The sequence below is a fragment of the Conger conger genome, chromosome 7, assembly GCF_963514075.1.
Source record: "Conger conger chromosome 7, fConCon1.1, whole genome shotgun sequence".
In the NCBI taxonomy this organism is placed as follows: Eukaryota; Metazoa; Chordata; class Actinopteri; order Anguilliformes; family Congridae; genus Conger; species Conger conger.
The window spans coordinates 12,875,393-12,888,292 of record NC_083766.1 but is presented as its reverse complement, the minus strand read 5'-3'; the positions used below and the strand labels follow the sequence as shown (position 1 = coordinate 12,888,292).

Below are 12,900 nucleotides of genomic sequence, written 5' to 3'. Positions count from 1 at the left end.
CCTTGGTGGTTGCATTGCGGTGGTCTCTTGAAGACTTCACAGAACTTTACACGTCGAACGTAGCTAAGCATAGGGAGACAACGCATCGAGTCGACAGTGGCAGTAAAGCCGGATCGAGCTCAGTCGCTGTCACACAAAGTCACAACCTAAGCCCTGTTTCGAGCCAGGAAAAACCCCGTATGAGCTCATATGCATCATTCATATCCTCTCCTCCCATGATGCCGCAGCGGTTCGGCTAGTGCTCCTCAGATGACAAATTAGCAGAAACGAGCGTGGTACATTTCACCCATATTTCACCCACCTAAAGAGGTACTTAATTCCAGCCTAGTAGCTGCCTAATGTAGAAATGTTACCAGCGCTAAGTGGCCTTGATAAATCTGTCCCCTAGTGCCAGGCAGCCGCGTTTTCGTGTGATTTCTCCGAAGAATTCAGCTTTTTGATGCCTGGAATTTTTTGCCCTTTTTGAAGGCCAGTGGAAAATTTGCTGGGTATGAGAATGATGTAGTTGGTTGAGTTCACCTTTAACCCTTTTATAAATTAAAAGAAAAATCATGATCGTTTTTAAAAAATCATGAGAGGTTATGTACAGTGGATTTCTATCATTTTGTTGTTTTTACATCATGTTTTTTCTTTGTTGCTTATGCTACATATAAAAACCTTTTGCTGACAAGGGAGGCACGAAATAATAAATATGAAATGTGATTATGAATTATGAATGAAACAATGCATATCTTACTGTCTTTACAGGGGGATGACATTTTGGGCAGGAGCTCTGAGCTAGTTTACACCGGGGAGATGTCCTGGATCTACCAGCCCTATGGGAGAAGCCAGCAGAGGGTTTTCTTTCTGTTTGATCATCAGATGGTCCTTTGTAAAAAGGTCAGTCTCACTCCAAGTCAACGGTCACAGATTTCATATTTCAACCACCCGTATTCTGTGAATGCACAAATTACATCATGAAATATTAGGAATAATATAATATAAATATAATAATAATAATAATAATATAAAATGTATATTCTGTCTTCTTTAAAAAGAGATGATACTATTAATAATAATGAATGGCCAATTGCCAAGCTTCACCAAAGAACTGCCTATGTGATTTCAGTTTTTAAGTAAATTGTTTGTACAGTACAAAATGCCAAATGCCATCAAATTCTGGAAATAAAGCAAATTGAGCCCTGCAAGCCAAGATCTGAAGCATACTGTCATTAACATATTTTCTCCACGGTCTAAGAATATTCTGCGGAATCGTGACAGGAGTCCTGTGAGCTGGTTTATTTTTGTAGGCGATACATTATGCTTATTTAATGAAGTGACAGCACATCTGTCGGAAGCTCGACATTTGATTAGGCCTAATTGTGCGATGTCAGAAAATACCCTCTGGTGCTGCAGTGTCTCGTGGACCTGTGCACGACACTGAATATGCATTTTAATATGCAAGAAATCACAGTCTTTAATATCTACTGAACATTTTGATTTGGGCTTAAACCTACAGTAATCCAGATATATTGTAATCAAATTATGCAATGAAATACTTGTAAGCTGATTGTCAATTGTGTGGTCTCAGTGCCTCAAGGGGTTATAGAACTGCATTCTGTCGTATATACAGTATGTGTGTGTTTGGCAGCAGGTGTGGTTAGGGCACTTTGCTTATAACCTGGGATTGCTGGCTCAGATCATTTGTGGCAGTGTTTCTCAACTCAAGTCCTCGGGGGATACTTGCCAGAAGGTTTTTGTTGTAACCTGATCTCACACATCTGATTTAATGACTGAACCAATCAAACCACCAAAAATGGCCATGATTATTTAAATCAGATATATGAGATTCCGGTTACAACAAAAACCTTCTGGCAAGTGGGTTCGGAGGACTGGAGTTGAGAAGCACTGCTTTATGGGAAGTCCCCTGAAGCCAGGCACTTTCACACATTTAGCTGTATAAAAGAATAATGGGAAAATGATAACTCTGTGGGCCACCCATCTCACAGCAAGTACATATTGTATGAATATAATTTGTGAAACCCATGGGATACTGTTACTTTAAAAAAAATGACAATAGCATATAAGTATGTAACAGCTTGGACATGAATACCTTAGTAGGATATTTCTCTGACATAGGATTCCCTAAAAGTAGCAAAAAATGAATTTACATATTAAGCTTTGATTCAGAAAATGATGTGTATAGCAAGGGCCTCATTTGATGTAAACCTTCTATCACAGTGAGAGATATTAGAAAGTATTTTTTTGAAGAAGGAATACACCCTTGGTCTTGGGCATAAAGGAAATACATGAAATCCAGGCAAATTGCAGTTACATGACAGTGTTCTGTCCCTTCTTATTATATTATTCCTTTGAAGGTGTATGAGGAGAATTTATATTAACAAGGTAAACAAAACTGGGATTCTCAAATGATGACTTCAAGTGAAGAATGAAGAATTTTTATTACACTTTAGTTAATCAAAGTGCAGTAATTTCATAGGACATGTAGTTAGAATTGCAGTACTCCTGAAGCGGGTTTGTTCTAGCAGTAGACAGTGGAAGCGCGCCACATACGTGTGTCTGAGGGGAAACAGAAGCACTGCACATTGGCAGTCTGGAGTCACGATGGCTGATGTGACTGAAAGGGCCCACCAGTGTGACGCTGCTGTTGGCTTGGCCCTGACAGGACTTGATACGCAGGGACATCCTGTACTACAAAGGCCGCATCGACATGGACAGGTATGTGGTGATCGACGCTGACGACGGCAGGGATGACGACTTCAACGTCAGCATCAAGAACGCCTTCAAGCTGCACAACAAGGACACGGAGGAGATCCACCTCTTCCTGGCCAAGAAGCTGGAGGAAAAGATCCGGTGGCTCAGGGCTTTTCACGAAGAGCGGAAAATGGTGCAGGAAGATGAAAAGATAGGTAAACACCTCCCTAAGAATCTTAAGAACTCTCTGTTGGAGCCTTCCGTAAATACACGAAAACAGCCAGATTCCTCCCGAAAGCATTCCTCCCCTACAGAATCATGTGTATATATGTCCGAAAGCAAATGAAGGTTATATACCGTATGCAGTCTCAACAGTTTAAAATGAAAATTACTGACTTGGTGGGCACTTGCCACATCCTACTGAGCACACTGAATCAAGTTCCTGACTCATTTATTTTTTCCAAAAGCCAAGTACGTTTTATCAAAAGGCCCAATTATATACGCAAGGGTACTGTCCAGTCTTCAAACAAAAACAATGGCGAAGAGTATTCTAAAGATTTTGCATCCATTGTTCATTCGTTGTTGATTTCAACCCTAGTGCATTCACAGTATAATTACTTGTGCAGTAAGCATGGTGTGATTTTCACATCTGATTTTCAGGGTTTGAAATCTCTGAATATCAGAAGCGGCAAGCTGCCATGACAGTGCGAAAGGTGACTAAACAGAAAGGTGAGGCAACGAAGAGATACCAGGTGATCCCCTCAAACTTTTCTTATTCTTCAGTGTCGTGTGGAGTCCCTTCACCCACTGCATTCACTGCCATTTGCCATTGTGATGTCTGACCAGTGTTAAAGGTACAATGGGCAAATTCAGACTTCTAACGGTCAAGAGAGAAATTGTAGCTTCAAACAGTCTTTCTCCCTCCCCCTTCTCTATGAACACGCCGGCGTTGAACCCCCCCCCCCCTCCTCCCCTCCCCCACACCATTGGCTGTAATCAATCTTCAACCAATGAGCTTGAATTATTGTACAGCCGTACAATGTTTTGGTACAGTGCCGGTCCACCAACTATATGTTTTGAAACCGGAATTTAAGGACTATAAACACAGGCAGAGGGTGAGTCAACATGTCAGTGAGCCTTTTTTCAATGGTACGAAGGGTTTTACAATGGTCTTGTAACAATGTTTTAACACAGAATTCTTACCTATTGTACCTTTAAGAGTCAGTATGGTGCTTAAATGTGCACTGCCATTGTTTTCTGCATGGCTTTTTGAACAATAATAATGACAACCCCTTTCTTAACCCTCCTATTATGTTTGGGATCAATTTGACCCCATTCAGTGTTCAGAATCTCTTAAAAAACTGTTTTTACCCTTTTTTTAGATTTTTCTAATTTTCTAATTTGGTGGGATTAAATAGTAAAACTGCACTAAACATAATGCTATGCGAAATCATGTACCAACTTGGCATACCAATGTGTGGGGTTCTTTTGACCCTCTGTAACTGTATAAAATGTAAAAAACCATTTAGAAAAAATTCTCAGATTTCATTGTGAATGATTTTGGTGGAACTTTACAGGTGCCAAACTTTCCCCTTACTGTAGGCTCTAAAGTAGGATGTTTCTCACAGATGTTTCATATTTATGGATAAAAGGCTAGCAATTTGGCCTTTCATAAATAAGACAAAAAGAAAACGACACACTACATGCAAAAACATTTTTATGTTTATTTGAACTGTTGAGCTCAATTTAACATAATTGGAGGGTTAAGAGCACTCAGATTTCTCCAGCTCCCGAATGTGCACAGTACACATCAATGTTTCATTGGTTCACAAATTAGGAATTGGCCACAACAAAAAACTTGGGACGAAAAACGAGAATAAAACCTATGATTAATTTACGATTGCCGGATCATAAATTAATCAAAGACATTTCTGGCCTCTGGGTTATTGATGGCAGAGTTTTCTGTTTGCATGTACATGCCTCGTGAATGATAAGTACTGCAACCATATAATGTCATTCCCATAAATATCATTGCTATTATATAATATTATTATAATGCAACAACATTGAAATAGTAGTTAAGATCATCATGTCCCTCTTTGAAATGTCAGTCTTTACATGAATGATTCAAAGAGTACAAATAAATATTTACTTTCCTTGAAAATGTTTTAGGGCTCTCACCTAAATTTAGTTAAAAGGAATCACATAAATAAGAAAATGAATTGCCTACCATCAAAATGTCTATAAAATGTAGCCTAGATTATACATTCAGTGATCACTTTAGTACGTATGTATTAGATTTAGACTTATTAAGTCTTTTTCTGCTGAAGCCTATCCACTTAGAGGTTTGACGTGTTGTGCTGTTTTGCATACCACCTTCGTTACTGTCACCTTGGTCAGCACCTGTTTCTGCCCACAGAACTGCTGCTTACTGGATTGTTTTTCGCACCATTCTCTGCAAACTGTTACTAGCCTTTACGAGTCTGTTGTGTGTGAAAATCCCAGGAGATCAGCAGTTTCTGAAATACTCAAACCACCCTGTGTGCCACCAACAAGCATTCCACAGTCAGTCACTTAGGTTGCATTTCTTTCCAATTCTGACATTTGGTCTGAAAAACAGCTGAGCCTCTTGACCATGTTTGCATGCTTTTATGCATTTAGTTGCTGGCACATGATTGGCTGATTACATATTTGCATTAACAGGCTGGTGTACAGGTCTACCTACTAAAGTGCTCACTGAGTGTATATTTTAGTTTTTCAGCTTTCATTTCCTATTAAACCTGTAGCTAAATAGCTTAAACATCATATGAAATACGTTAGTAAGAAATACATTTGTTTTATTAAACAAAATGATATCGGGTAAGATCATAACAATGGCAATGATGCCATTCAAAGCAATACAATAATTCTGTGGATCAACTATTGCTCAAACGAAAGAACACATGAATCCATTATTAATTCACAGCTGTCGCATGGCTTACTAAAACTCAACAGAACTGACTGATTTCCATTGGAGCAAAAAACAGTGTCAGCCGCTGGAGAGTTAGTAGGGTAGTTGCCGCATCGATGCCTTGCAGGTGACTTTCTCCTATTTAGGTTTCGGTTTTATTTTTTTTGCTCCTCCATTTCAAATGTATTGCCTACAGGCTACACGGAGAGCATGACCCACACATGAACTTTATTTTTAGGCACCCTCCAGACAAAACAAAAACATGGCTTGTTGTTTATCATCTCTTACTGAGTGCTACCATGAGCGCAGCGTGGATGAACACAGAGTGCACCTGGGCTCCTTACTTTGCCAAGGCAGTGGGATTGCAAGTTCAAACTCTCAATTACGTCTTCAAAATTTTAAATATTCCTGAGATTCAAACAAGTTTGATTACCAAACAAAAAAAATAACAGCCCAGGGCTGCTGGGTAGCTCACTGGGTAATAGTGCAAGTGCCACGGCCGCAGATCGAATCTGGCCTTTGCCTGTGCCGACTGGCCAGGGGCAGCATATAATTGGCTTTGCGTCGTTCAGGGATCTTGGAAAGATAAAGAGTTATAGAGCATTGTTCCTTGCCCCTGCTGACTGCCTGGGCGCTTGTGGCTAGGTTTATGTGCATGCCTGTGGATGGGTCTCCTTTGCCCCACTATGTGTGTGCAAAAACAAGCAGCTGGTTAGCGGGCGCGTGTTTCGGAGGAAAATCTTGGATTGCCTTCACTCTCCCAAGTCAGCAGCAGAGGCTGTATATGAGCATGCTTGTACATAGTTAGCAAATTGCACATTTCAAATTTTAGAAAAAGAAAGAAAAAAGTGACAGCCTTAGTCTGTGTTTTATTGTTGGTCTAGTCATTCTTTTGTGTTGAGGATGGAATATAAAGTATGCATTCAATATAATTTATGTGATGGGTCATTATCATCATGCGGTACTTTGGCACTTCACAAATTCTCTAGAATTTAGTCAATCCTTTTACATTTTTATGAATATATATTATTAAAATATATTACACAAGCTCATGCACTTAATTTCAGCAATGAATGAATTATTCATTAGATATGTACATCCTGTCAGGTGTGTATGATGACAGGGTGGACATTTTGTCCTCCTTTTGAAATTTTTAGCCTGACATGGTGGGCATGTTGTTCTTGACCACATTGAAATAACAACATTTATAATGAGAATTTGGTAGTATGAAGTGTAATTACGGACTTGTTCTATTAAAGTTGTTTTCACACCACTGAAGAGAACAAACTGCCCGGCTGTGATGTCATTGCAGAATAGGGGTCTTTTCTTAAGTGGGCAGATAGGGTAGTCAGTGACTTTAGGAAGGCACAGAAAATGTGATTTTATTATAAAAAATGAAAAATATATGATCAAAACACAAATTGAGAAATGGGATTAAAAACAATTATAAGAAAATTAGAATTGTTAAATTTTTTGTTCAAGATTTGTTCACATTTTGCTATCACTGAAGTGAACTGCCCTGGGGACATGGAAAAATCTCCTGCATCCAAAGAAACAAAAGTGTAAAATGTACTCAAATCATGAAGTGCATGTCATTAGGTTTTTATTTTCATAAAACCTTACTCATTAATAAGGAACATGTTGATATGGTCCTCCTCTGCAATTTATATAAAATGAGAAAGTCGCCCTATGGTGATATTGACCCAGCTAACTCAATAACTGTTACTCCATGTCTGTGTTTCTCTGTTTTTAGGTGTAGGCCAGAACAGATATGTGCCCCCTACATACCCCCCTCCCCTGGACCCCATGAACCCAGGACAGTACATGGTAGCTGACAGCATGGCACAATCGGAGCTTTTCGAATTTAGCGAACCCAGAAGGAGCCAGTCTCCCTTCTGGCAAAACTTCAGCAGGTTAACACCGTTTAAAAAGTAGGGAAGAGTATACCTTTTTAGATGGACCATCCTATTTTTTTTAGAAGCACTCTACTAGCGATAAATCAAACTTGTGAATAACTCATCAGAGAGGAAAAAAGGACCAAAGCTGTTTGGATTGCCACCGATTTATAACCATCTGACTGACTGAGAACTGTATGATTAACTTTACGTCTGCTGTTACCAGTATTACTCCTGCTGAACCTATTACCACCAGTACCACCCCAGTAAAAGACCCGTCAAGTCTGATATATCCATAGACCAAAACACTTGCGTTTCTCGTACTCTGTGAAATCGTTTCATTTTCTTGTGAACTTTACCCATTGGACCTTGGCAAGGAAAACACAGAGAATAATTTTCCTCAGAGAGAACTTGGTGACAAACTGACGTTGTAAAAAAAGCACTAATATTTAAAATAGTTTTGCCATTCTGGGTGTTCCCCTGTAGTGCACTGTGCTCCCGGTGCCATTTCCTGCTGCTTATATTGTTTCCCCTGTCTGTTTTGTTTTTTATTTTGGGAGGGAGGGGTGAGTATTACTTATATCAAAGCCTGTTTCTGGCGGATCAAGGAAAAGTTCAGACTAATGACTACTGTTTGCGTGCATTCTTTGAATCTCTGGTGTTCTCCTGTTGGCTGCATGGAGAGGTCTGTTCATCTGCAGGTTTTTATGTGCAATGCTGTTCTTACGGGTCAAGGAGGGGGAAAAATGAATCGGCAACCACAACTGACCACCAGTTTACCACGGACATGCCTTGTGCCGCAGACAGGGTACTTATTCACCGTGGATAACGCTAACTTTTTGTCGCATGTCATACAGGGATTTCTGTTCACGTAAAGAGATGATCGTTTTCTTCAAAACTGTACCGGTTTACGTTGCCTATTGCCGAGGCGGGCTTTTAAAGTTCTGATCACACTGAATTATTAAATGGTTTTGTGCACTCCTGGCCTTCGTTTTCATAAAAGGAAATGATCATTGTCAGGAAGAGGCCTGAGGTTACATATCTGTAATATTTTTTATTGTGTTCATTTGAAGAGATGTATTTATCTGATCAATATTTTCAAAAAGATGTCATTAAAAATTGAAATGACTGACTTGTGCGGGATATCTACAAATGCATCTCCCGGGGCTAAACGAGAAAGGACCGGGGCACACTGCTTTTCCGGTTTTATTGGCCGGACGGAAATGAAAACGAAATCCAGTTGTCTCGGTGCAGCCGTGCATAGCCGGCAGGGTGGGTGTCAGCATTGTAAACAGCACTTCCGTGCTGGTGAAACCTACCCTGTCGTACTGCATTAACACCTTGTGTGTTGAGGCCCCAGCACCCCTGACACAGTCACTGTGATGGAAAGAGAAACTGATGGAAAGAAAGTTCTGTGTTCGTACTGTTCACCCAGTATGTTCACAACAGTCAAGAAATTGTGTTTTGTCAGAGAATAAATGTGTTCGGGCTTTGTTCACTGTGGAAAATGGCAATTGATGCAGCTGAAGGAAAAAATTCACAAAAATCTAAAAGTATTATTATGAATTAATTATTTTTTGGTGTCACCACTACCACTGTTGTGCTTTTAAATCCTGCCCAGAAAAACATCAGAATGAATGATTACCACAGAGAATATGAAATGACGGCCTCCTAAATAAATTTTTTAAATGGAAAACTGTGCTCCTGGAAATATAATCATTTCAAGAGCTTCGGGCACATCTTATTCCTACAATTTTCCATCTGAAGTTGTCACAGGAAATACCGACACCATTCATCTCACAATATTTTCTGTCTCTGTGCAGGAACTAGTGTGCTTCACTGCCTGCTCGGATTTTATCGGTGAGATTGGTTCAGTTGTCAGAGGAAATGTACTTAAGCAAGCACTCACTGGCTGAAAGTTTCAAAAGAATTGGGATGAGAATACTTGGAGTTTTGCACATAATACAGGAGAACCTCAGGACAAGAGACAGGGTTCTGTTATTCCACTTTGCAATTTGGCCTTAATTTGGAAAAGTTTGATTTGCTTCTTTCGTGAGCCAGCATGCAAATTTTTGTTCCAACAGAATTAGTCATCAATATGAGCCGTTTGATTTAACAGTTCCGTAATCTATCTTTAAATTTCTCATTGAGAGTGACAGTAAGACCATCGAAATAAAAGAAAACTGAGTAGATTAATTGTAAATTGTGTCAAATTTCAGTACAAGTAATACTGGCACTGCGGTATTTTGCAGTGTCTTGGTGGTTTTAGATTTTCAGAACCACAATTGTGAGCATTTAGAATGACCAGGTTAACAGTGTTAACAGAGCATTGTGCGATATTTTATATATGCGCATCTTTGTGAGGAGTCTCACTGGATTCCAGTGAGGATACTGGATTCTCTTTATATAATTTCTGTGGCGCAAGTAGTAACACATGCATGTGGCAATATAATATGCAGATGGTAAATTTGCAATTATGACCATTGCAGAAAAAGAACATGTGTAAACCAGACAATCTACCATACCAGCCCATGTGATGTTATTAAATCTGAATATGTATAAAATTGCACTTTGGGCATTTCAAATGTACTGCCAGATCCCATGTCTTTCCCATGTCATTACAGGAATTATTTTAAATCATCTTCATACTTTCAGTATTTATAGTGGAGTGGAGAAAATATATTTGAAACACAGTCTTTCTGTGTCTTTTATCCTTCTTAAAATCATTGTGCTTTGTCCTGTTCAGTCAAACATGGGATTAATTAATTTCATCATTCTTTTGTTCTAAATGGAATTAAGTAATGCCTCCATGTATTCATTCATGTGTTACTGTTATGAATAAATTGGGACGGTACCGTAAACCACTCATTGATTACAATATCTTAAGATCAATGCATTTGATTGAACAAATCCCAGATAAAAGTTTCACATTGAACAAACTGTTACTCAATATTTCCAAAATAAAGAGGATTCAGTCTTCAAAAATGTCCTTATTTTGCAAGTGTAGGGCATTAGGATAGCTAATATATTTCAAAAGTGCCAAAAATAGTTTTTGGTTTTATGTGAGCAATCATTTCATGAAGAGTAAGGTGTTACTTTTTTAAATGGTGGATATCTTGTTTCGGATTACTGCTTGTATTACTGAGGTGACTTCACTCAGGGTCTGAAATCTAATATTGCCGATAACTAGGCGCACATTTTCATTTTAAAAAGGGATTTGCCTGCTTTGAAGTTTGGGAGAAATGTACAGAAGCTGCCACAGCCATCACACGCAGAACCTACCACGAAAGTTACGTTTTTTGAACTCCAAATGCACCATCTGGAAATTGGAGAAAAGTAATCAAACTCAAGTCTCATTGAATGTTGATACATACCCTATTTGAAACAAGCAAATAGCAACAAATGTATGTGTGTATGTAGTATGTGTACATTTTTCATATGTGTTATGAAAACAGTGAGCTCCAGAACTATTGGCACCCTTTATAACTACGCTCAAAAGTGCTGTGAACTGGAAAATAATAGTTATTAACATAAGCTTTATTTTCCAACATGTGTTAGGTAGTGCGCTTTATTAATAATTAAATGGAATCAACCAAAGTCCTGCATTATTTTTCTAAATATTTCCCTAAAAAACGATTCCACAATTATTGGCAACCCAGGTTTAATACTTTGTGCAAACACCCCTGGCAAAGTTGACAGCCATGAGTCTTTTCCTATAATTTGTGATAAGGTTAGAGCTCCCATTTGGAGGGGTTTGTTTACCATTCCTCCATGCAGAACTTTTTGGAATCATTGATATCCCTGGGATACCCTCCTCTTTAGTTCAGACCACTGGTTTTGCATGGGATTTAAGTCTGGAGACTGAGGTGGCCATTGCAGAACATGGTTGTTGTTTTTACTTAATTTCTGTGTGGATTTTAATGTATGCTTGGAGTCACTGTCCTTTGGACGATCTACCTACGACCAAGACTCAGCTTCCTAGCTGAGGCTGCTAGATTTTCTGCCATGATTTTCTAATACTTTGAGGGATTTATTGTGCCATTGATCTTAAAAAGTGCCCCTGGACCACTGGTAGCAAAACATCTCCAAAATATCAATGACTCACCATCGTATTTAACAGTAGGTAGGAAGCGCTTCTCCTTGTATGTATTCCATTTTGCCATCAAACATGTTGATGATGTATATGGCCAAAATATTCAATTTTGGTCTCACCTGACCATAGCACTCTCTTCCAGTCATAATTCCAATGAGGCAAACTCAAGATGCTTGGTTTTGTTTATTGTGCTCTGTAAGGGCTGTCTTTGTACCACCCTTTCAAAGAGTTTGCTGGGATGGAGGTGGATGGATCTCTTATCTCTACAATTCTTAAACTTATACCTGATGGTAATATGCACTTGCATCCTCTTCCTTGCAAGTTTGCAACCATTCCATATGTTTTACGCCTTTTTTATTGCCCTTACAGAGCTAAGTGGTATGTTTAACCTTTTATGTATTTTTTTTGTACCCATTACCTGACTTGTGATGGTCAATTACCATCTGTCTTCTGAGTTCTTTGGCTTTTCCCGTGCTGATGGTTGACAAAGGGATCTTGCATGGTTGTTGCCTAATTTCCTATATTCTAGTGAAACAGGAAGTGATGCAATGACACAATATAGTTCCTTTATGCAGAGATTAACAAACATTGTTTGATTTGATCTACAATAATTTTGGCACATGTGGTTTTCAGAAAAAATGAGATTACTAAATAAGAAACTTTGAAACATGAGAGTAAATTGTTTGAACATAAACATCATTATCCATGTTCTTGCATGTTATATGCAACATTTTTTCTCCATTTTTGATTCTGGAGCCCACTGTATTTGTTCTGTCAAGGGATAGTTGACTTTCTGGAGTTTTTAAATATTATTTCAGTTTAGGTGTACAACTTAGATTGACCCGGACAGCTTTGGTGTGTGATGAAGGATATTTGACATATTTATAGTGTTTGATGACCTACAGGCTTTATAATGGCTGGTATTGGGACATTCAGAAGTCGTTAGTTTAAAGCAAGAAAGTATACAGTAGTGTTATACTTTCACCACACACAAAGACTGTCTGGGCCAGAGAGACACACACTAACACTAAAATCTTTTTTGAACTCCAGAATGTGAACTCTTCGGTTTTATGTTGCATTCCTCTTTTTCTGCATTCATTATAAGAAACTCATTCATTATCATCTGTCTCCATATAATGTATAACAGTTCCTTTAAACCTGTGGTTAGAACTATGCCATTATATCCTGGTGTGTATGTGTGCTGTATGTGTGTGTGTGTGTGTGGGTGAGGGTGGGGTAGATTGATGTCTTTTCAAGCCATCTTGAAG

The 12,900-nt window shown here is 38.8% G+C and overlaps 1 protein-coding gene across 6 annotated transcripts in view; it reads left to right on the top strand.

Moving 5' to 3' along the window:
- Positions 1-9,235, top strand: part of arhgef9a (Cdc42 guanine nucleotide exchange factor (GEF) 9a) — a 95,773-nt gene extending 86,538 nt beyond the window's left edge. For all 6 annotated transcript variants that reach the window (XM_061250299.1, XM_061250300.1, XM_061250303.1 and 3 more), the window contains 4 exons: positions 748-879; positions 2,666-2,909; positions 3,355-3,423; positions 7,398-9,235. In XM_061250299.1, the coding sequence (XP_061106283.1) occupies positions 748-879; positions 2,666-2,909; positions 3,355-3,423; positions 7,398-7,579 (627 nt within the window). In that variant the 3' untranslated portion in view covers positions 7,580-9,235. The remainder of the gene's footprint in view (positions 1-747; positions 880-2,665; positions 2,910-3,354; positions 3,424-7,397) is intronic.
- The last annotated feature ends 3,665 nt before the right edge of the window (positions 9,236-12,900 follow it).